We start from the raw sequence: 24,861 nt of genomic DNA, 5'->3' as shown, positions 1-24,861 counted from the left end.
CGCGTCTCTGATTCCTTTTAGTTTTCCCATGGTGCAATGGTGCCATGTGACAATTCTTACCCATAAGCTTGCGCAAGCTCTGGCCACTGAGAGACTCAGTCCGAGTTGTTCCAGTTCTTTTTACTTCTCCTCTCTTTTCATTCTCGGTTTTCTATACGCTGTGATTCTAGACAAGGCGGTCGTGCTGCTGCGATACAAACGGTACAACAGCTCTGCAGCGTTTCAGTTACCATCTGTGCTGCTGTTAGTCCCTTCTCTGTGTTTGAATTTTCAAGTGGGACGTTTCTAACCTTTGCCTAACTGGGGCAGGTCCGACAGGGAGACTCTGTGAGCCGGGGAAAGGACGGGGGATCAGGTCTTCACAGGGGCCGTATGGCTGATTTGCATTGCAAGATGTAATGGGAATAACCAGAGATCAGTGTATCCAATAGACTCACGGAGCCCCACCCCCGGGGGTTCATTTGCATACTAGCCAGTCTCAGCTCTGCCCCTCATGGTTTTAAAGATACCTGAAGGGTTGCCCAGAGCCAGGGCTCAAGCTACAAACTGGCATAAGCAGAGCTGCCAAATCAGATTCCTTCCTGTCCACCTCCATCTCCTCCCTGCACCATGGTCCAGTCCACCCTGACTCTTTGTGTCCTGGAGCTTTTCCTGGCAGGTGAGTGGTCGGGGGTTTGTAATACCCAACGTGTCCCCACCTGGCTGATAACACTCCGGGTGGGACTCTGCCTTTCAACAGGCCTCAAAGTCACGTAGGTGCTTCTAAAAATGTCCTTTTGTGTTCAAGCCGAGGGTCCCCAAGCCCCTTACAAACACAGGGACTATTATCCCCAGTGTACCAAGGGGAAACGGAGGCGCAGAAGTGACTTCTCCAAGATCCCAAAGGAGCCTTTGGAAGGGCAGGGAGCAGGACCTAAAAGTCCTGACCACCCGACCCCTGTTCTAGCCACTGAGCTTTGCGAACTTCTGGTTTGGTCACAGCTCACTCGGGTCTTTGTTTCTGACAGTTGCCAGCGCGCAGCCAACCCTGACTCAGCCTGCCTCAGAGTCAGTGCCCCCAGGAGGCACCATCAAACTCTCCTGCACCATGAGTAGTGGAACGAGCATCAGTGGCTACTACATTCGCTGGTTTCAACAAACAGCTGGGAACCCTCCGAGATATCTGCTGTCTTACAAAGATGAATCTAACAAGTACCAAGGCTCTGGGGTCCCTGCTCGGTTCTCTGCTTCCAAAGACACCTCCAGCAACATTTGCTATTTAACCATCACTGGGATCCAAGCGGAGGATGATGCTGATTATTACTGTGCCACATGGGATGACAGTAGTAAAACGTATCACAGTGATATGGTGAGACAGAGAACTGAGACCAAAACTCTCCCCCACAGCCTGTCTGCCTGTGCCCATGTGAGGGTCAGAGCATGACCTCCCTAGAGACACCATCACAGACAATAGAGAGAGAGACTCGCTGACAAACACAGAGAGACGCTTTTGATCATACCTTGGGGAGTCACTGTCCCCTGCACCCAGACACTGTCTGCCTACCCTGCCCTAGGATCTGCTTCACATTGATCTCCACACTGCCCCCCTTCTCTTGCAAACCCTGTTGAGTGAGGGGCTGGTAGATGGTGACCCAGGTTGGTTCGAAGTGCTGGGGCTATGTCAGTTGTAATCCGCTCTCTACAGAAAGCGTGAGTGCAGTCAGTGAGCGGGGGAAGAGAATCTTTCGCATGTGGCTACAATCTTGTGCACTGGCGGGTGCTATGAAATGACAGCTAAATCATCGCAAATCACCGCAAGGACCCACAAGCCACGGAGAAGCCAATTTAAAAATGCCCCAACACATCTGTGATCTCCTCTCATAGCCTCCCAGAAACCTGGTGCCCTGTCTATAGAGCTCTCCCCGAATTCCCCAGGTTCTGTGTTACGGAGCTTGTTATAACTATAATCCAAGCTTCAGCAAGAATGCAAAGGACATTTTAATACAACTATTAATGAATGTCTCATTATTTTAAATAAGAACATAAGGTCATTGAGCCCAGGATCCTGTCTTCTAACAGTGGCCAGTGCCAGAAGCTTAATGGGAAATGAACTGAACAAATATTGAGTGATCTCTCCCCTTTCATCCAGATTCATCTTCTGGCAGCCAGAGGTTTAGAGGCACCCAGATCATGGGGTGGCATCCCTGTCTGTCTTAGCTAATAGGCATTGATGAGCCTAGACTCCATGAACTGATCTAATTTCTTGTTTGAACCCAATTATCCTTTTGGCCTTCACAACATCCCCTGGCAACGAGTTCCACTGGTTGACTGTGCGTTGTCTGAAGATGTACTTCCTTCCGTTTGTTTTAAACCTGCTGCCTATTAATTTCATTGGGTGACCCCTGGTTCTTGTGTTATGTGAAGGGGTAAATAACACTTCCTTATTCACTTTCTCCACATCATTCCTGATTTTATTGATCTCTGTCATACCGCCCCTTAGTCGTCTCTTTTTGGAGCTGAACAGTCCCAGTCTCCTTGCGGAAGCTGTTCCATGCCCCTAAGCAGTTTTTTTTGCCCTTCTCTGCACCGTGTCCAACTCTAATGTAGGGTTTTTCCTAGCTGGAGTGAAGTAGTTATACCGACATAAATTGGTACTGTAGACCAAGCCTAAATCCAGCACGATCCATCTCATCCAGCAAACCTGCCAGCAGCGAAGGGCCCAATATCCCTAAAGTACCGACAGCAGGAGACTGGGAGACAATAATTGCAGCCAAGGGCTCTTTCAAAATTCTGGAACTAGCTAGAGATCCAAGGCAGTGGGAACAAGGGGAGAGAAGTCTTGGCCATGTCTGTGTTTGGGGTGGGCGGGGTCAGCCTCAATCCAGATCCAGCCATGAGGAATTCCGTGTAAATCCACTATATTAATGGTCTGATTGGGAAGCACAAACCCTTTGGACTTGTGGTGTCCTCCACTCTCCCCTCATCATGCACAAAACTAGTGAGCACCCACAGAAACTAGGCTGAGCTCTCTTTAATCTGGCCATTAAGAAAACAAAATCAGAAGAAGTTCTGTGAAGCACGTTATCTAATTTGTACCCAATACTAAGCACAAGGCAGCAGGAACGAAGTCAGTTACATCTCAACAGCTGGACTGTCCCTGGGAAACCTCTGTGGTATGAGGAATGTAACTTGTGCATGGCGATCAGAGCACAAATGGAGCAGGTGCACAAGCAGGAAAGTGCAGGGAAGAAGGGAAAGAAAATACTGTTTCTGATCACTAGATGGGGCGATTGTATTAGTCTGGTGGCCAGGACCTCAAGAACTAGCTGTGATGCGGGGGAAGTGATGAAATTCTCTCTGTCAGAGCTGGAGGCTGGGCTAGGGCTCAACATGGGCTTTCTTGGGTTGGTTGGGTTCCTGGGGTGGGCTTGGGAGACAAATCCATAGTTCAGCTTTTCCCCTTTCTCCCAGGCAAATCCTCTCTCTGCTGGGAAAATAAGGGTCTGCGGAGTGATTAATTGGCAGAAAATGTCACATGCGCTAAATATTGGTGACAAGATGTCTCTGAGCAGTGGGCCAGGTCGGAGAGCAGCACAGCTCATTTACATTCTGGCTTACCCCAGCCTGGCCCCAGGGCTCATTTGCATGTGCCCTGCCCCTTAGGGCTCTAAAAGCTGCTACAGGATTTCACAAAGGCAGGAACCAGCTGAACCCCAAGGACAGGGTTGGCTCCTTCTCTCCCTCTGTCCATCTCCTCCCTGCACCATGGCCCTGTGCGCTCTGCCTCTCTGTCTCCTGGGGCTCTTCCTGGCAGGTAATTCCCCATCAGGATGACTTTTGGGGGGCAGGTAAATGAGCCAATTAGGGTTTCGCACAAGCCGTGCAGCACTAACAGATCTGAGTTTTGTCTCTGGCAGGTTCTTGTGCCCAGCACGTGGTGACGCAGCCGCCCTCAGTGTCAGGGTCTCCAGGGCAGACAGTGAAACTCTCGTGCAGCGTCAGTGGAGGATACAGCATCAGTAGCTATGGAGTGAGCTGGCACCAACAGACCCCAGGGAATCCTCCCAGATACCTGCTCTATTATTACAGTGATTCTAGCACAGGCAGGGGCACTGGGGTCCCGGACCGGTTCTCTGGCTCTGCCTCCGGCAGTGTTGGCTACTTAACCATCTCTGGGCTCCAAGCCGAGGATGACGCTGATTACTACTGTGCGACTTGGGACAACAGCGCTAACATGCCCACAGTGGTGTAATCAGAGAGGGAACCAAGACAAAAACCTTTCACATTTCACTGCCCAACACCGAGCGAGACTCTGAGGAAGAGCTATGAGGCTAGTGGGGCAGAGCTGTGGCCAGAGAGAGGCTCCCTTGGCCATGTTGTACCCAGCCTTTGCTGAAGGGATTGTGTTTCCCTCACACAAGATTCCTCTCTTCCTAGACTAATCTCCTGGCACTGCATGGGGGGTGGGGGCTGCCCGCAGATCTGGAGCTCTGGGATCCTCTGCCCAGAGGGGCTGTTCCAGCGTCCATGGCAGGCTGAGGACTGTCATGTTCTCTACACCCTCCCCATCTCCTACTACACGGGCCACATGTTCACATCTGCTCCTCCAGCCCCTGCACTTCTAGAAGTGACCCAGACGTGTCTGAAGCTGATACCTGCCACAGGAGAGCTGTGAAATCACGTGTGTGGGTGGAGGTCTGGGGCCAGTCAGCCCGTCAGTGACAGGAAGGGTTTGGTAGCCGAGATCTGAATAGCCCAATCTCACACAGAGTGAACCCAGTCACTTGGATTCCGTACTATCCTGGGGGCGCAGAGGGGCCTGATCCAAGATGGCTGCTACTCTGTGTTCCTGTCTCCACCAGAGGCTAAATCCAGCGTCATCCATCTCATCCAATGAATGTGTCAGCAGGGAATGGCGCAATATCCCTAAAGTACCAACAGCAGGAGACCCTGAGAGAATAACTCCAGCCAAGGGCTCTTTATACCAGTTGGAAATAGCAAAAATCCAAGGCAGTGGAGGAGAGGGGAGAGGAGTCTTGGCCATGTCTGTGTGTGATGGAGGGTGGGTGCAACCTCAGTCCAAATCCATCAATTCTGTGCAAATCCATTATATGAATAATAGCATGGGGTGCACACACCATCCTGGTAGCGAAGGTTTGCATGTGAGCACTTGGCTGGGCAGCTCCACCCTCCCCTCATCCCTGCAATGTGAGCCCCAAAGCTTTTTGCTCCTTAAAACTAATAGGGTGACATGGGGCAGGAAGAGGACGAGTGAGAAGGGAAACCATATCAGAAAGCGCATTGGAGAGCAGGCCCAATGAGGCTTGGAGCATTGGCGATGTGTAGAGAGAGTTTAATAGCTCCTCTCACCCCGAGAGCTCCCAAAGTGCCTTGCAAAGGATATGCCTTGTAGACAACATGCATGAAATGCAGCCAGCTCTGGGGGAGAGGGGTGAATAGGAAAGTGACACAGCCCATTAGTTGTGGGTGGGGAAATAGGAATTTTCACTGAGGACACTGGGGCAAACTTCTGCTGTGATGAAATTGCTGTGGGATCTGTAATGGTCCTGCAGAGGGGACAGGAGCTCTATTTTTAAGGTCTAATCTCTGTGATGGGTTCGGTCACAGAGACCCCCTTGGGACTGTCACCTGATGTTTGGGCCTTCAGATCCCTGCCTTGTTGAGCCAGACACGCAAGCCTGCTGCAACACAGACTCAGGATCTGAACCATGCCCCCAAAGCTGCAGGCTTAACTAGAAACATCTGAAGAAGTGCTCCTGTCTCCAGCACCCACACAACCAGCTCCCAGTGGGATCCAAACCCCAAATAAATCCATTTTACTCTGTATAAAGCTTATGCAGGGTAAACTCATAAATTGTCCACCCTCTATAACACTGATAGGGCGATATGCACGGCTGTTTGCTCCCCCACTTCCTCTGGGGTTTTTAATAAACAGAAATGATTTGATTAAGTATTTAAAGTAGGATTTAATTGGTTTCAAGTAATAACAGACAGAACAAAGTAAGTTGCCAAGCAAAATAAAGCAAAATCACACAAGTCTAAGCCGAATACATTAAGAAACTGATTACAGGTAAACTCTCACCATCAAAGATGTTCCAATAAGCTTCTTTCACAGACTAGAGTCCTTCCTAGGCTGGGCCCAATCCTTTCCCCAGTACAGTCCTTGGTAGTTCCAGCAGACATGTTGGGTGGAAAACCGGGACTTTCTCATGACTGGCAGCCTCCTTTGTTCTGTTCCACCCTGTTTTATAGCTTTGGCACAAGGCAGGAATCTTTTGTCTTTCTGGGTCCCCACCCCTCCTTCTAAATGGAAAAGCACCAGATTAAGATGGATTCCAGTACCATGTTTTATGGTCACATGTCCTGGGAGATCTCATTCTTCATTACCCTGGGGCTGGCCCACAGGTTCACAGGAAGGCTTGCAGGTAAATAGACCCATTCACAACCAATTGTCCTAGACAATGGGAGCCATCAAGATTCTAAGCCACCATTAATGGCCCACACTTTGCATAATTACAATAGGACCTCAGAGTTATACTTCATATTTCTAGCTTCAGATACAAGAATGATACATGCATACAAATAGGATGAACACACTCAGTAGAGTATAAGCTTTGCAATGATACCTTATAAGAGACCTTTTGCATAAAGTATAATCCAGTTACATTATATTCACATTTATAAGCATATTTTCATAAAGCATACAGAGTGCAACATCACAACGTGTGGGACTGACATTTACACTACATGACAAAGACCCAAACTCGGGATCACAAGGAAATCAGTCTGCGGCACAGGGAGTTGGGAATGCTCTGGGGACAGATGCCTTTCACACTGTCACAGTGCTGGATATGCCCAGCTTCACACACCTGCATTTCTCTCTCTCTCCACAGCTGGCCTATGGCTTTTCAGCGCAGTTCAGCTAAATCCCCAATAAAGCCAGTTGTTATTTTCCTAAATCACCCCAGATTCTCAATAACTTCTACTCACCATGGGTCAGAAATAGTGCCTGTGTTTTACTCAGGCTCTGCCCCTGTCCCCAAACGCTACACACAGCCCCACATAGCTCACGGTTCTCTGACACCTACCTGCCCAAGTTCTGATCTCAGTTACACTAGCAATGTGGAGTAACTCAGCTGCCTTTGGTTGACTTTGGCGGAGTTATTCACGGTGCCGCTGAGATCAGAATCTGGCATGGTTTCAATCTATCTATCTGCAGACTCAGGACAGTGCTGCAGGGGGTCCTGTTTAGAGATTTTCTTCCCACTCACAGGGGCTGAAATTTTAAAATACAAGGGAAATTGTGCAGCGATGCATGTGACCGCTCAAGAAGAGCTGGTACTGAGCGATATGGAATCACACCTTTGCACAGCACTATGGTCTCTTGTGGTAGGCCCCAGATGCTGCCACATTATCACAAACAGAGAGTGGAGGGAGGAGGCACAGTCCCTCCCAGACTCCCTGGGTGCGGTGCAGCCAGGACCAGGGGAAGGAGTGTAATTAACACTGGCTGCCCCTCAGGGTGTTAAAGGAGTCATCCAGGAGGGTTAGCCCAGTTTGTATTTGTCTGTGTGGCTGCCTGGCCTTAAATCTGCAAAATCCCATCCAGCCCATTCCCGTGAGAGAAGCCAGCAGAGGTGGAATGGTCACATGCGGCACATGGGCTGAGTGTGTCCCTATGGGGATTGCTCACTTCCTGTTACCAGGAGAGCACCGTAATTATAAACTGGACACTCACCTAGCAAGGCTTGCGCACAGGCAGTGCTACAGCACCCAGTCCCCACCAGAGGGCAGCACATTCCAACACCTGATTTCATGCTGCTTGCTCCTGTCTCCACGGGTCGCTGCTGCATTCAGAGATGGGAGAGGAGGAGGGTGAATTGCATTAGTGCCCAAGGCCCCAGTCAGGACCAGAGCCCCCTTGTGCAGGGCACGGTGCGAACACACACGCTGAGCATTTCAAATCTCATTCAAACCCTTTAGCCCCTTGGCACTGATTGGGTGGGGCTAAGTGGGATTTTCACGCTTGCTGCTCTGACGAAGCCGCAATCATTGTCATTCCCTCTCCTGAGGCGCTGTCCGATCCCAGGGCGACATCACGGTCAAGCAGCCGTCTGGATTGCTGCATAATTACCCATTATGGGGGTCTTACGGCTTCCTCTTCAGCGTCTGGTCCTGGCCCCGCTAAAGACAAGGCATCGGACTGGTTGGACCATCAGCCTGGCCTGGCCTGGCAGTGTAGTGCAGGGGCCAGGGGACGGGCGCAGGGCATGAGACCATGCTCTACAGTCTCCGGTTACAGGTGTAATACTTTGTGCGCATAGACCAGTATTCACGTCAAGGCAGAGCACATAGACAACAAGTTATCGCTCATGTTCTTTTATACATGTCTACAGGGGTGGCTCTGGACATTTCGCCACCCCAAGCACGGCGGCATGCTGTGAGGGGCGCTCTGCCGGTCGCCGGGAGGGCGGCAGGTGGCTCCGGTGGACCTCCCGCAGGTGTTCCTGCGGAGGGTCAACTGGTTACGCGGTCCGCTGGTCCCGCGGCTTTGGTGGACCTCCCGCAGGCGTGCCTGCGGGAGGTCCACCGGAGCCACCTGCCGAACTCCCGGCGACCGGCAGAGCGCCCCCCCTGGCATGCCGCCCCAAGCGCGCGCTTGGCGTGCTGGGGCCTGGAGCCGCCCCTGCATGTCTAACCTCTGAATCCTGGTGAGCTCCTGGTCATACTAATCCCTTGTGGCACTCGGCGCGCACAATGCAATACAGTGCATCCAGACCTGGTGAATCAACACTGCCTGGGGCACTGCAGCCCCCTCAGCGGGCTCATTGACACCGGTCGCGGCTGCTGGGCTTCCACTCCAGCTGATCCCTTCAGGCCCCTCTGTTTGCATGGGAGGGTTTTGGGTCCAATTTGGGTGCTGTGGTGAAAACCAATTCCCCACCTAGATTCTCCCAAGGGAGTGGCAGATTTGCCTGTCCCCTCCTGCTGTGGGGCTGCTTTAAATGCCCCAGCAAAGCTCATGTGGTCTGTAGCAGAGCCAAAGATGCACAGAAGGACTGGTACCAGGAAAAATCTGGCAGTGCCCCCAGTATCATTCTGCGGTACTGCGCAGAAAGTGGTTTAAAGAGAGGAGAGGGGGTTCTGGAGAGATTCTTGGGCTCCAAAGATCACAGCCTCAACGAAGGGTACCGGTGTGGGAACCCCTTAGATGCTTCATAGCACACGCCGTGAAGGACAGTGCTCAGCCCCTCAGCCATGACCAGCAACGGCATCTCTCCTCATCTCATCTCGTTTTGCCATCCTGTACATTTTGCTCTCTCTTTTCTTTCTCCGAATCACTGTTGCAGGCTTGGAAATTCCTCCATTCCCTTCCCCAATGACACCCTCTGCAGGTGTCCCAGCACCGCGATCTCCCACTGCCGTTCATTTGACGTCAAGAGTGGGATTTGATTCAATCATATCAGCAAATGGAGCTGAACCTCCCTTCCAGCCAGGACCCATTTCTGGTCTTCACTGACCCCTGGCATTATGGCTCATTGCTCGTTTCCACGTGCCCCTCACATGGGCAGGTCCTGTGCACACGTCCTCCATGCAACTGCACCAATGCCCCCGGATCCTGACCTACTGCACCTGCTGCTATTTCAGCCTTGGGGTCTCCTGAGGGAACTGCTGACTGTGCCGAACGGTGCGGCATGCGTCACCTAGACCAGCATCTCCTTGGCAGTAGTGACGAGTGACTCCCAAATGCTGGATGATTCAATTTTAAATGTGGTGCTTATCCGAACCTCCAGACCGGTGAAAATCCCTCCTCCCTCTGTTCTTCCCCACGAATGTCCATCAGAACCTTCTCCCGTACTCCAGGGTCTATTCATCCCCAGCTAAGCTTGTTTGGTCCGGCCAAGCCAGGCCCTCTATCAAACCTTCTTCCCCTCTACATCCACACCCCTGGCTGGCCGGCATGCTGTCTGCTGAGGCCTCCGTTTAAAAGATTTGCAAGCCAAGTAATTTCTATCCAGTTCCTTACCCTGCAAGTTCCAGTTCCAGATCCTGCAGACACTCTCCATGTCACTGTCTCCAGCACAGCCAGAGGGACTCAGTGAAGGCCTGGGTGTGCCCCTAGGTATATTTATGTGCTGCTATTATTACAGCAGCAGCCACAGCAGAGAGACCAGGTTCCTAGACCGATCCTCTGGTTCCACACACACGTGTAGCAGGGCTGCTCCAGTGCTGGCGTCCAGGCAGTAGGCGGGCCGGGTTGTTCCTGTCTTCCACGGCAGAGCAACAGTAGCTCTTGTCATGGTGATTTAGTCTCAGGAACAGCCCCAGGGTCCGTCTGTGGTTAGTGTCTGTGACTAGACAGCAGCCTGGAGAAAGGCTCCTGCGCTTTGACACCTAGCGCCGGGCCCGGCTCTGGATGGATCTCCAGTTCTCTGAAGGAAAGCGGCTCGCTCTGCCCAGACAGGTGCCTGGTCTTAGGTTCTCCTCCAGTAGCACTTTCCATCTGAGCATTTCTCAAATATGGATGAGTTCAGCCTCCGAGCTCTTGTGGGGGAGGTGGGTTTTATTATCCCTGCTTTATAAATGGGGAAACGGAGACCCAGAGAGAGGACAGGAGCTACCTAGGGGCACTCAGGAGGTCTGTGGCTAGAGCTGGAATAGAATCCGGCTCCATGTTTCATACGCACGGCACCTGCAGGGGGAGGGGGACAGACAAGAGGAGGAGGCTGGATTCCGCAGCAAATGCCATAACCCAAAATACAGCCGGGGTGTCTGCCCTGAATCCATTCTTCCCTGTGGTGACTGAAGCTTCATCCTCTTAGTGTTGGCCTTGTGGCTGAATAGTACAGAGAGCAGCAGAGAGTCACCTGATCAGCTGATAGAGTCTCTGAGTCCCAGGGCTCATTTGCATAGACCACCTGGCTTGCCTGGCCCCCCAGGGCTCTAAAGCTGCTGCAGGTTTGCACAAAGCCAGGGGCCCGGCTGCACAGCAGCTGCCGATTCCTTTCCCTCTGGCTTCCTCCAAGGCCTTCACCATGGTGCTGCGCCTCCTGGCTCTCCTCCTCCTCCCAGGGGTTTTGGTGCCAGGTACGTTCTCGTGGGAGGCGATCAGGGAATTCTGCAGAGGGAGGGACCAAAGGGCAAAGCTTCTGTGCTGAGCTATTGCTGCGCTGCAGGCAGGGACGGGTGGAGCAGGCAGGTGTGGTCAGACGGGCTGCTGGAGGTGTGGCACGTGAGAGGTTAACCTGTAGCTGGTGCGGAGGCGATGCCGGAGGGGATGTTTTCACTGTTCAGCCACTGGGGGTGGGATCGGCACATTCCGTCCGTAACTGCGCCCTTGTTTCATTCAGCTTCCAGGGCGCAGCCGGTGCTGACTCAGCCGGCCTCCATTTTGGTGTTCCTGGGACAAACAGTGAAACTCTCATGTGCCCTGAATCCTGGGTACAACATCCGAGAGTTCGGAGTCGCCTGGTACCAGCAGAGACCTGGCAGCTCTCCGAGGTACCTGCTCTATTACAATTCGGAGTGGGACAAGGACAAGCCCTCTGGAATTCCGGACCGCTTCTCTGCGTCCAAAGACCTCGCCAGCAACGCCTGCGTTCTGACCATCGCCGGGGTCCAGGCTGAGGACCACGCTAACTATTACTGCTCGGTCGCATATCCCATCTACTATCTCTAGAAATGTGGAACCAAAACCTGTGCTGGTCCCCGGGGGACTCTGATGAGCCCCTGCTTGCAGAGCCTCGTGCTGAGGGAACCGCAGCCCTATAAGGAATGGAAAAAAGAAACGGCTCATGTGCTCCACCCTTAAATTAGCCTAGAGGTGAGGCCCCCCCGGTCAGTTATGCTCAGAGAGCTGTGACTGATGGTGGCTTCTTGTTTGACGGATGTCACCTGGTGGAGCACAGAATGCTGCGAGACACGCAGGGCCAGATCCTGCCAGGTGCTGGCACCTGCAGCTCCTACTGCAGAGAGACCCTACCTAACGGAGCTGGTCTTTCCTGCCCGCAGGCCCTTGTCCATCTGCTCAGATCCCCGTCAGCTGCATGTGGGGCACCCAGTACAACTTGACATAAAAGCCGGACGTAAAACCCGGATTTCTAAAGCACTAGTTCTGATGTTCAGGAGTATGTTATCTGCCTTTCCTACATAGAGCAGGCCGGGTTCTCACTTTCTCTGCTTCTGGGCTTGGGACAGGAACAAAGGATGCTGCTGGTGGTGGAGAGAGACAGTCCCTGTAAGCTACCTGTGCACTTCCTGTATTCGGGGCCCATTCAGGGCTCTGCCCAGTGCCTGGTGTAAGTTAGTGCAGTCTCAGGGCTTCTCTGATTTATACTCAGCATAAGTGTTTGCCAGCTACTGATGGCTTCTTTCTCAGTTCTGTGGTTCTGAGGAAGTGTTTTTGTTTAAATGGGAAGACAAAGAGATTCCTGGTCTCTCATCCCAGCTCTCTTCAAGGCCATTAGCCCATGGGGCTGAGAGAGAGAACTTGGTGGGAGCTTTTCCCTAAGATGGTGGCAGCACATCACTGCCCACGGCCGCACTCACCATGAAACCGTGGCTGTTAGCCAACAGCATGCACATGGTGCGGAGGGTAGAACCACGAGTCCTTAGCTCAGGCTCAGAGAACCCGGAGGGAAGCATGAAGAACTCTGTGAGTTGAGATCAGCCATTGCCAAGACAGCAGCTGAGAAATTCAGACAGATTGTTAGCGTGGCTGGGCAGGGGGAGCGAGTGCCCTGCACGCTCTGGTGCTGGGTAGATAATAACCATTAATGATAACATTCCATCACAGCTGGCCTGGCCCTGCAGCCCTCAGCGGAGCCGCCTGCCAGTCTTTGGGAACAGCCGCTCTCTCTGGTGTGTACCAGGGAATGGGTGATTAGCAAACTCTGAGCACCACCACACTTGCTGAGCACGGGGCATTGCAGTCAATGTATTCCCAAGTCCAAATCAGAGAAAAACAGCCCCCCTGAGAGGCTCCTTTTATTGGACCAACGAAACCCAGAATTAACGGCCATGGGGCTGCTCTGGAGAGGAAAGTTTTGCCTGTGTTTAAGTGAGTGCAGGTTTGGGGCCAAAATGAGCCTGTTTAACGATCCCAGGGCTGGATTTTCAGAGCTCTGCCTGTGCTTTTGGGGCCTTACTTTGCTGTAATACATTCTTCGCTCTAGCATTGTACACTGGAGGGGTTTGGTGTGTGGGACACCCACGGAGGGTGACTCAGCTGCCAGTGTTATCTAGCTAACTGCGTCCTGCCCTTAGGGCATGTCCAGCAACGTTTGATGATGTGACGCTTCTCCCTCGCGTGTCACTTGCTATGCAGAACACCCAGCGTGACGGGGGCTGGATCCTGGTTGAGGCTTTTGTGAGATTCTGCAATACGAACAATAAATGCTAATAATTAGCTGCATGACCTGTATCCTGTGCAGCGTGGAGTTCATTGGGACGCTTGGAACATACTCTCTTTCACCTCTGCCAATTGTTATTTTTTCTAAACTGCAGCTGGATGCTTCGCTGCCGTCGATCCAGACACAGCACAGAGTTAGTGCTCTGTTACTGACGCTGCTGGTTTTAATATAAGACTGTCTGGTTATTGTGATGCTCCCCAGGGGCACCCGGGGTTGTGAGGCATCTCACCGCTATCTGCCCTTGGTGTGAAGCCGTCTTGTCTGTGCTGGCTGTAGCTCAGCTGCCTGAAACCAACAGCCTCTAGCAACACAGCAGTTGGCACTGAGGGGTTCTTAGGGTCACAGTTATATACATTAGAGACAGAGGAACTGCCAGTCCAGATCAGACCAGTGGTCCCCCTATGGTCAGTAACTTGCTTCTGATGCTGGCCTAGCCTGGATGCTTCAGAGAAAAGTGCAAGAAACCTCATAGTTTCTCAAATGTCTTGCCCAGAGGGGAAGTTTCTTCCTAGCCAAGCCTTAGGCCCCAAAGCATGAGCGTTTATACCCCTTCTACATTTGTTGCTGCCTAATGTAACTGTGGACATTCTCACTATCCATATAAAAGTCCCATCCTTTTTTTAATCCTACTAAGCTCTTGACCTCCGTAGTATCTTGTGGCAATGAGTTCCACAGGTAAATGATACCGTGTGTAAAATAAGTGTTTCTCTTTATCAGTTCTAAGTTTGTTCCCTTTCAATTTCATTAAACGTCCCCTTGCCCTTGTATTATGAGAGCGGGTAAACAAAGTGCCTGATTCACCTCACTGAAAAAGATGTGGGATTTGTGGTGGATAATCAACTGAACATAAGAGCCCAGAGTGATGCTATGACCAAAAAAGCTAATACAATCCTGGGATGCAAAAACAGGGAAATCTTGCATTGGAGTAGAGCGGTTATTTCACCTCTGTATCTGGCACTGCTGGAATCCTGTGTCCAGCTCTGGTGCCCACAATTGAAGAAGGCTGTTGATAAATTGAAGAGGGTTCAGCAATGAGAATGATTAACGGATTAGAAAACCTGCCTCACAGTGACAGACTCAAGCAGCTCAATCGATTCAACTTACCAAAACGAGCCAGTTAAGGGGTTACTTGATTACAGTCTATAAGTACATACATGGGGAACAAATATATAATTATGGGCACTTCAATCTAGCAAAAGTACAAGATCCATTGGCTGGAAGCTGAAGCTTGACAAATTTAGACCAGAAAAAAGGTGTAAATTTCTACGGTGAGAGTAATTAACCACTGGAACAATTTACCCAACTTCGTGGTGGTGTCCCCATCGGGGATGTTTTACTAAAAGCTCTGCTCTAGGAATTATTGTGGGGAAGTTCTGTGGCCTGAGATCTACAGGAGATCAGACTAATGGTCACAATGGTCCCTTCTGGCCTTGGAATCTATGAAGCTTCTCTACAACGTGCCTTCCGTTGTCAACCCCCGTCATTGTCATTCACTTTCACTTAGACTCTGAAGGGCCAGAAGGGACCATCAGATCATCTAGCCTGACTTCCTGTACATCACAGGCCACTAATCACCACCCAGCACCCGCACACAGAACCCAACAACCAAAATAGACCAAAGTATTCCAGCCCTTGATATGTGCTGCAGGCAGAGAACAGGAGGGACAGAGGTGCACCAGTAGCTGCGAAATGGTAAAGTGAGTTGTACCCAGATACTTATCCTGCCAAGTGCCCCACGCCCACACGCTCAGGGGGAGGCGTGATCCATTCCCATGGACACATCCAGAGCAGAAGGCCATCGGGATCATTGCATATGTTCATGAAGGGGGGGGAACTCCTTACTCTGGCCACTTCTGGAGCCAGGAAACCGGAGCAGCTGTAGCCTTGGTCTGACCCAGGACGGCAGGTCTGAGAACTGAGGGCGTCTGGATCATGAAAAGAGAACGATGTCTGACCTCCATCCCTGAGTCTCATTTGCATACTGGGCTGCCCCAGTTTGACCCTTGAGGGCTCATTTGCATTATGTGGCTGCCCTACCCCTGCCCATAAGGGCTCTAAAGGCTGCCACAGGGTTTCACAAAGGCAGGGAACAGGCTGCAAACCAGCAGAAACCCAGCTCCTGTGACCTCTCCCCATCTCCTTGCACCATGGCCCAGCCCGCTCTGCCTCTCTGTCTCCTGGGGCTTTTCCTGACAGGTAACGGCTACAGCAGATTGATCTGACCATGCCTGGAAACCCAGGTCAGCCGAAAATATGGCAGTAATAGTGGTGCTCACCCCCCTGCTCTTTGCTTTCTGCAGGTTGCTACGCTCAGGTGACTCAGCCGCCCTCCGAGTTCGTGTCTCCCGGGGCGAATGTCCAGCTCCCCTGCACGCTAGAGGGCAGTTACACCGTCAGTGCCAACCGTGTCGTTTGGATACAGCAGAGACCGGGCAGCGTCCCCAGATACCTGCTGTATTTTTTCACTGAATCTAACAAAGGCATGGGCTCGGGGGTCCCCAGCCGGTTCGCTGGCTCTCGCTCTGGCTCCGACAAGATTGGCTATTTAACCATCACGGGGGCCCAGGCAGAGGATGATGCCGTCTATTACTGTGTTACGTGGACTGGGAGTGCTTGCACAGTGCTACCGTCCCATGGGGAAGTGAGACAAAAACCTTCTCACTCCACTGCAGCCCTGCGGCAAGGCTGTGCCCGCTCTGAGCACCAGCCTGCTTCTTACACAGGGGACGTTGGCTCCTGCTCCCCTCACAGCTCCTCATGTGGGAGACGCACCCTCAGCACTGAAATACCCTGTGAGCTCAGGCCTGGTCACTGCTCACAGGTCTCATGGTTTCCGATAGTCGTCTTGTCGCTCAAGAGTTGAGGCAGCCGTCCTCCGTGGCAGGGTCCCCAGGAAACACTGTCTGTTCTCCTGCACCACAAAGAGTGAAGTCTGCACCCCATGTTAAAGATGGGACCCGGAAGGGTTTGTCCACCGCGTCTTCTGGGCCTCTGCGAAACGTGCGAGGGAGCCCCATGAAGCACGGACACATCACTGCCCAGTAGATGGCAGCAGAGCACAGCTACTGCAGGTCAATGGCCCTGACAGGGCTGGGGTGGGTTGGAAGGGAGGCTCAGGGAAGCCCCTGATAACATGCGGCCTAAAATGGCTCCCAGTGTATAAGTAATGAGGCACAACAATGAGAAATGGTTGCAAGGAAAATAAAGACAAAACACAATTAGTATCTAACTCAGTAACTATGTTAAACACAAAACAAAGTTTTCTCATCTCTGGCTCTCAACAGATTCTTACAGATTGCTTTCCCAGGCCAGGAACCTTCCCCAGTGGAATAGCTGCTCCCGTTGTTCCTTCTGGGGCCGTGAATCGATGGGCAGAGAGAGAGGAGGAGGGAGTGTTTTGAGTGTCTCCCCTTTCTTTGTATAGTCCTCTCCCCGATTTGAGAAGCACCCCCAGCCGGGAGTATGGCAACAGGCAGACTGTGTGGATGGGAACTCCATGCAGGGCCGGCTTTAGGAAGCGCAGGGCCCAATTCGAACAGTTTCAACGGGGCCCCGGCAGGGATGACTAAAAGAAAAGAAAAAAAAAAGGAAAAACACACACGTAAAAAAACACACGTGGCGCTTGTACTCACCGGGCGGTGCTCCTAGTCTTTGGCAGCGGGTCCTTCACTCGCTCCAGGTCTTCGGTGGCCCTGAAGGACCTGCCGCTGAAGTGCTGCTGAAGACCCACAGAAAGTGAAGGACCCACCGCCGAGGACCCAGGGTATGGCTACACTTGCAAATTTGCAGCGCTGCAGCAGGGTGTGAAAAAACACCCGCCTGCAGCTCTGCAAATTGCGGCGCTAAACAAAGCGCCAGTGGTAGTCAACAGCCCCAGCGCTGGGAGCGCGGGCTCCCAGCGGCTGTCCGTTATATTCCCCACAAGTGAGGGATCTGAAGTACGGACAGAGCGCTGGGAGAGCATTCTCCCAGCGCTGGGGCCTTTGAACTACACTTTAGGCGCTTCAAAGCGCTGCCTGCGGGAGCTTTGAAGCTGCTAATGTAAATGCCATATGCCCCCCCAGAAGCGCTGCTGGGTGATAAAAATTTTTAAAAGTGAGCCTCTAGCCAGGGAAGGGATTCTCGGCCATTTGCCCCACCCCCTGGCGGCTCTGCCACTGGGCCCTCTGAGGCGCGGGGCCCAATTCGGGGGAATTGGTGGAATTGGCCTAAAGCCGGCCCTGACTCCATGCTCTTTCTTTGCTAAGATGCAGATTTTTCACCCATGTCCTTTTCCTGCCAGTGAATAGCCACTGAGCAGGTAATGGCCCATTGGTCTAGTTTACCCCTGGCCTGGAGGTGTGAGCTTGCCTTTATCTCTGAGGTATTGGTTTGGCCTCGCCCCAGACTTGGAACATGTTTTAATAACACCTGTGTTAATAACACCAGAGAATCATACTAACTTCACATACAATGTTGCCCCAACACACATTTTACCAGGACCAAATAAAGACACAGCACCATTACTGGATGTTTTTAAAGAGGATACCTTCCCAAGACACACTTTGTACAAAGATTAATTCCATTAGTGGAACACAGGGGATAATATTCTGTCATCAGCATGGTTTATAGCCGCATTAACAGAGGAGAAATCTTCACTGCCAACAGAATCCATTTCTCATGTCGCTAGTGACTGTCCTGTGTCTGTGTCGTGTGGCACGACAATAGTCTTTGTAGGGCCAAATATTTAAAACCCTTACCATTCTTTCATGCTGGTGTTACAATCTATTTAAAGAGTGTGCGCAAGTGTTTTAGACTTAGTAAAGAACGGGTCCAGAAGTGCCCATAAGGTGGGCAGGTTTAGATAAATCATTTTTGGTGGGGCCCATAATGGTGGTGCCCCCCCCGCTTCCCAACCCTGTAAGCCGATATAAAATGAAGCTACAACGCGTCAGTGCCCACAAGATTACAAGGTCAATTAAAAGTGGAAAAGTCAGAAGCAGCACTTGTCCTACTTCACTAATACAGTAATTATATGTTTGTTGGCAATCCTGTTGTGATGAAGTGGGAAATTTTCCTTTTTAAATTAAAATATTTTTTTATTTTTTACTCTGAATACTGTGTGGGTGCCTCAGTTTTCCCACTGCAAAGATGCCAAACTGAAAGGTGTTGGGGACAAAAGAGAATCAGGTGGGCCGTCCATTGTCCCGGAAGAGAGACAGAGGCCAGAGGAGGGAGTGTCCATTTTGGAGCTGCTGGGGAAATGGGGAGAGACCCAGAACAATTGGTTCTGGGCTCCCCCCCCCCCCCCCCCAAGACGGACCTGAACAGAGGGGGTTCTGTTTTCTCTGTAACCAAACAAGCTCTGTTTAAACTGTTTCCCGTCATCTAATAAACCTTTCTGTTTTTACTTGTCTGGCTGAGAGTCAAATCTGACTGCGGAGTTGGGGTGGCAGGGCCCTCTGGTTTCCCCCAGGACCAGCCTGGCAGACTCCCTTGGAAAGTGCATGAATGTGGAAGGGGATGCTGAAATGCTCCGAGTCAGCACCCCATGAAGGTGTCAGCTTCTTGCCCTGACGACAGTCCCTGCTCCGAGAGAGGAGGGCTCCCCCCAGAGTCCAGACTGGCTTTTTATGGAGTTGTTCAAACTAAGCATCACAGCATTCCCCTTCCACACCGTGCACTTCCCAGAAGTCCCGCTACAAAGGAACTGACACTCCCTCCCTCCGGCCTTTGAGTCTCTATTTCCAGGCATTAGGAGGACCACCCGATCTCTCTGTTCTCCAACACCTTCCAGTTGGCACCGTTGCAAGGGGAAATCTGATTTTTGGGAGAAATGAAGTAAAAGCTGCCCAAAACCGAGCTTGAGTCACTCCTGAAATTTTGAGGTGTTCAAATCTGGAAGGCAGGTGCTGGCGGGGTGGGCGAGGGCTGTGGGCTCCCATGGGGGAGCATAGCGGGCAGCAACTGTCTGGAGCTGCACAACGGAGCCAGATACAGCTGGTCTGAGTAGGCACAGTAAGCGGTTTGGGGGTTGGAGAAGGGGTAGGGAGTTTCCGGGGCGGCAGTCAAGGGACAAGGAGCAGGGTGGAGGTTTGGATGGGGCATGAGGTTCGAAGGGCGTCAGGGGACAAGGCAGCAATTGGATAGTCATGGGAGTCTTAGGAGAGGTTTATCAGAGGGACAGGTAGCGGGTGCGGTCCTGCTGGTGAAAGTTGGGTGGGGTCTCAGGAGGGGGCAGTTGGGGAGAAGGGAGGCTTAAGAATAGGGGCTGAGTTCCCAAAGGGCAGTTAAGGGCAGGGGTCCTCGGGAGGGGGAAATCGGGAAAAAGGACCAGTGGTGTGCTTAGATAGGGGGTGGAGGTCCTTGGGGGGGCAAGTGGGCTGGGGGCAGGAGTCTGCGGAGGGGGCAATGCATCGCCAGGGGCTGGGATTACAAAAGGGCTCTGGCTGCTAGGCCAGCCGCGGGGGCCGCAGGGATCCTAAAGAGCCCTTTAAATCCCAGCCCCGCTGGGAGTCAGAGCCTTTAAACTCCCGCAGCCCCGGCTGGGAGTCAGAGGGCTCTGGGCTTGCCATGCAACCGCGGGGACCCAAGAGCCAATAGCCATTTAAAAAATCTCAGCCGCGGCGGACCGGAATCGTCAGAGGGCTGCTGGGCTGCCCCGCTGCGGCAGGGAGCTCAGAGACCTTTTAAATCCCAGCCGCAGGTCCGGCAATCAGAGGGCTCTGGGCTGCCCGCTGGGGCGGGGAATGCCCAGAGCCCTGTAAATCTCTGCCAGCGGCAGGAAATCAGAGGTTCTTGGGCTGCCCGCTGGGGCGGGGAGCCCAGAGCCCTTTAAATCCCAGCCCGCGGCCGGGAGCAGAGGGCTCTGGGCTGCCCGCGCTGCGGCTTCGGGAGCCCAGAGATCCCTTTAAAATCCCAAGCCGCGGCCGGGATATCAGAGGGCTCTGGGCTGCCTGCCAACCGCGGGGAGCCCAAGAGCCTTGTAAACTCCGCGGCCCGCGGCCGGGAATCAGAGGGCTCTGGCTGCCCGCTGGGGCGGGGAGCCCAGAGCCTTTTAAATTCCCATCCGCCGGCCATGATATTAAAAGTGCCTCAGGGCTCCCCGCCGCGTTGCAGGCAGCCCAGAGCCCTCTGAATTCCAGGATGAGCGGCCGGCGGCTTGGGATTTAAAGGGTCTCTGGGCTGCCACGGCGCAGACAGCCAGTGGGATAGAACCCGTAGCTCCAAATATTGCCTGGAGCAGAAGCCCCTGTCCTGTTGAATATTCCCTGGGCTAAATCCCCAGGAGGCCCAATATAAGTTTTGGACGCCCACAGGAAGTGCCCAAGTGTTTTTTGTTCCGCCGACACACCACGTGGAAGGATTTATAGAGAATTTCTCTCTCTAAAATGCAGCTCTCATTGTATGAGAAACCATCTCTTCATGTTTGTCCCCTTTGTTGCCCTGTCCCTGCTCGCTCTCCAGCCACACTGGGGTGTGAATTTAGGGGGAGGCTTGTTAAAGGCGCGTCTCTGAATCCTTTTGGTTTTCCCATGGTGCAATGGTGCCATGTGACAATTCTTATCCAGAAGCAAGCACAAGCTCTGGCCACTGAGAGACTCAGTCCGAGTCGTTCCAGTTCTCTTTACTCCTCCTCTCTTTTCATTCCCAGTTTTGTATACGCTGTCATTCTAGACAAGGCAGTCGTGCTGCTGCGATACAAATGGCACAACAGCTCTGCAGCATTTCAGTTACCATCTGTGCTGCTGTTAGTCCCTTCTCTGTGTTTGAATTTTCAAGTGGGACTTTTCTAACCTTTGCCTAACTGGGGCAGGTCCGACAGGGAGACTCTGTGAGCCAGGGGAAAAACGGGGGATCAGGTCTTCATGCGGGGCCGTATGGCTGATTTGCATTGCAAGATGTAATGGGAATAACTAGAGATCAGTGTATCCAATAGACTCATGGAGCCCCACCCCCGGGGGGTTCATTTGCATACTAGCCAGTCTCAGCCCTGCCCCTCATGGTTTTAAAGGTACCTGAAGGGTTGCCCAGAGCCAGGGCTCAAGCTGCAAACTGGCATAAGCAGAGCTGCCAAATCGGGCTCCTTCCTGTCCACCTCCATCTCCTCCCTACACCATGGCCCAGTCCACCCTGACTCTCTGTGTCCTGGGGCTTTTCCTGGCAGGTGAGTGGTCGGGGGTTTGTAATACCCAACGTGTCCTCACCTGGCTGATAACACTCCGGGTGGGACTCTGCCTTTCAACAGGCCTCAAAGTCACGTAGGTGCTTCTGAAAATGTCCTTTTGTGTTCAAGCCGAGGGTCCCCAAGCCCTTTACAAACACAAGGACTATTATCCCCAGTGTACCAAGGGGAAACAGAGGTGCAGTAGTGACTTCTCCAAGATCCCAAAGGAGCCTTTGGAAGGGCAGGGAGCAGGACCTAAAAGTCCTGACCGCCCGACCCCTGTTCTAGCCACTGAGCTTTGCTAACTTCTGGTTTGGTCACAGCTCACTCGGGTCTTTGTTTCTGACAGTTGCCAGCGCGCAGCCAACCCTGACTCAGCCTGCCTCAGAGTCAGTGCCCCCAGGAGGCACCATCAAACTCTCCTGCACCATGAGTAGTGGAACGAGCATCAGTGGCTACTACATTCGCTGGTTTCAGCAAACAGCTGGGAACCCTCCGAGATATCTGCTGTATTACAAGGATGAATCTAGCAAGCACCAGGGCTCTGGGGTCCCTGCTCGGTTCTCTGCTTCGAAAGACACCTCCAGCAACATTTGCTATTTAACCATCACGGGGATCCAAGCAGAGGATGATGCTGATTATTACTGTGGTACATGGCACAACAATGCTTTACACAGTGATATTTTGACACAGGGAACTGAGACAAAAACCTTTTGTACCCTAGGGCCCCTGGAGACCAAACCACAGAAACCCCAAGAGAGGCCATCACAGAAAACAGAAATACACACTAAAGAAGCAGATAGGGAGGAACCCTTGTGGAAGCTCCTTGTAGAATTGGTATCCTCTGCCCCCATTCCACCATGTGCAAGGTAACACGATGTACTGTTGTAAATTAGCATGATCTGTGTTTCATGGGAAAATCCTGTGGAGCGCACAGTGCCAGTGTTTGTGCACGGTGACTAAAATAATTACAAGCAAAGAAGCTGTGAGCAGAATCACTGATGCAGACAAACAGATGAGCATTTAGAGAGACTAGCAGGGGACGCAGACAAGGCTCCTTACACATCAGAGGCCTGATGCACCAGTCAGTTGTCTGTGCACAACTCTCATGAAAGTCACTGGGACTGCAGCACTGCAAGCATGCAAGTGCACAGGAAGTGTAGTGAGCCATTGACAGTATCGAGAGGAGAGACAGATAATGACCACCAGGGGGCAGCATAGGAGAAGGCCCAATAACGTTACCGACAATCTTGTCCAATGTGAGGCACAAGGGAAGAAGTCTCTAGCGTTATAAAACCATGATTTGTTTTGTAGTGTGATTTGTTCTTAATGAACTTTTTTCAGTAGTGCCAAGTAAATCCCTGACCAGAAGTTTGAGGCGATTTATTTAGAGCAATGGGATAAGGGTGTTTTTATGTATACAAAATAAATACTTCATGTAATGTGCAAGTTGCACTCATTCATTTCCATGGGAACAGCTGTTCATTAGGCAGCACTAGCAATGTTTTAGTAAGTTTCCCAGCATGGGACCCAGTTTAGAGGCTGCCTTGGTGCTGTTCCCGCCCATTTGGATCTTCTTTCTTGAAACATGTACAGAACTGTGAGCCTATGGTCAGATGCGTCATTGGAAAGAGCTGTCGGCTTCCTCTCTGAGTGGAGAGGGAAAAGGATGGCTACGGAGAGCCTCATTTCTATACGTGACATACCCACAATTCCCCCAGTCACTGAACTGATGGAAACAGAACTGGAAATAGAACCATTAAAATGCGCATGACACACGTAGTTCACACATTAATATGCACTTAATAAATTAGGTCTCATTTTGGCAAAGCATTTAAGCACCTGTTTAATTTTAGGCACAGGGTTGAAGTTGTGTGTGTAAGTGCGGTAGTGAAAGGGGGCCCTACCTGTCAGTTTGTGTGCTGCACACATACACAGTGCATAAGGCACCGGCATGGCTGATCAGGGATTAAAGAGTTGTTCTGAACCTTGCCTCTTGGCATTTTCTTTCAGTAAATTTCTGGCCACAAACCAATGTGTCACCTGATTAACTCATCACACCAGGGCCCTGCATGGTGATTTCGTTACTGGTGCACTGTGGGATAGCTCCCGGAGCTACTAAGGTCGATTTCCGTCCACACATAGGCTAACTCGACATAGCCATGTCGAATTTAGCGCTACTCCCCTCGTCGGGGTGGAGTACCGAATTCGAACTAAAGAGCCCTCTAGGTCGAACTAATTAGCTTCCTGGTGTGGACGGTTGCATGGTTAAATCGAATTAACGCTGCTAAATTCGACATAAACTCCTAGTGTAGACCAGGCCTAACTCATCACACCAGGGCCCTGCATGGTGATTTCGTTACTGCGGGGGGCGCTGCTGGGTCCTGTATTGATGTAGAACTTTAGCATTAAGCTCTGTGACCCCTTTCACAACACCAGGAGCTGGGGCGTTACCCAAAGGGGACACTGGTGATGGGTGTGAGTGGGTCAGGTCTGCAGTCAGGATCCCAGGGCTCAACAGCACCCCGGGCTGCACTGGCGGTGCTAGTGGTGCTTCACGGTACGGAGTGGGATTGTGGAATAATAGCGCCACCCCTCAGGGATCATTTGCATATTGGGCTGCCCCACCTCTGTCCGCAGGGCTCTAAAAGCTGCTGTAGAATTGCACAAAGTCAGGGGTTGGACTGGGGTGCAAAGCCGCAGAAACCCAAGTACAACATCGTGATTCTCCGTTCCACCGTCCATCACCTCCCTGCACCATGGCCCTGGCTTCTCTAACTCTCTGTCTCCTGGGGCTTTCCCTGGCAGGTAATTCACCAGGCACATAAAGTACAGTCTGAATTCAGCTTTGGTCACTGCTAACTTGTCTCTTGGTTTCTGACAGTGCCCTACACAAAGGCTGTATTGACCCAGGCAGCCTCGGTGTCAGTGTCTCGAGGAAACGCTGCTAAACTGTCCTGCACCTTGAGCGCTGGCACCAGCATCAGTAGCGCCCACGTGAGCTGGCTGCAGCAGAAAGCAGGGAACCCACCCAGATACCTGCTCTATTGTAAAGATGAATCCAGCAAAGGCCTGGTCTCGGGGGCCTCCAACCGGTTCTCGGCTACCAAAGAGGCCTCCACTAACACCTGTTATTTAGCCATCTCTGCAGTCGAAGCCGAGGATGAGGCCAGTTATTACTGTCTAATATCGAGTGGTGGCGAGTAACACTGCACAACAGCTTCATGGGGAACTGAGACCAAAACCCCCAAGGCATCACACACACAACTGCCTGCACACTTCCCTCACGCCTGCAGGGCACTT

At 52.1% G+C, this 24,861-nt stretch overlaps 2 protein-coding genes across 3 annotated transcripts in view; both read left to right on the top strand.

Annotated features, from left to right (window-relative positions):
* The first annotated feature begins 531 nt into the window (after positions 1-531).
* LOC123351197 (immunoglobulin lambda-1 light chain-like) overlaps positions 532-24,861 on the top strand; it is a 668,923-nt gene continuing 644,593 nt past the window's right edge. For both annotated transcript variants that reach the window (XM_044990447.1, XM_044990446.1), the window contains exons 1-2: positions 532-658; positions 1,008-1,334. In XM_044990447.1, coding sequence (XP_044846382.1) covers positions 610-658; positions 1,008-1,334 — 376 coding nt within the window. In that variant the 5' untranslated portion in view covers positions 532-609. The remainder of the gene's footprint in view (positions 659-1,007; positions 1,335-24,861) is intronic.
* On the top strand, positions 11,267-12,586 carry LOC123351204 (pre-B lymphocyte protein 3-like). The gene has a single exon (XM_044990453.1). The coding sequence runs from the start codon at positions 11,267-11,269 to the stop codon at positions 11,678-11,680; it is 414 nt and encodes a 137-aa protein (XP_044846388.1). The 3' UTR covers positions 11,681-12,586.

Source organism: Mauremys mutica, chromosome 16 (assembly GCF_020497125.1).
Source record: "Mauremys mutica isolate MM-2020 ecotype Southern chromosome 16, ASM2049712v1, whole genome shotgun sequence".
NCBI classification, from domain to species: domain Eukaryota; kingdom Metazoa; phylum Chordata; order Testudines; family Geoemydidae; genus Mauremys; species Mauremys mutica.
This window is presented reverse-complemented; position numbering and strand designations above follow the sequence as displayed.

Coding starts and splice junctions, on each gene's coding strand:
- LOC123351204 (XM_044990453.1), top strand. CDS start 11,267: ATGCCGGAGGGGATGTTTTCACTGTTCAGCCACTGGGGGTGGGATCGG.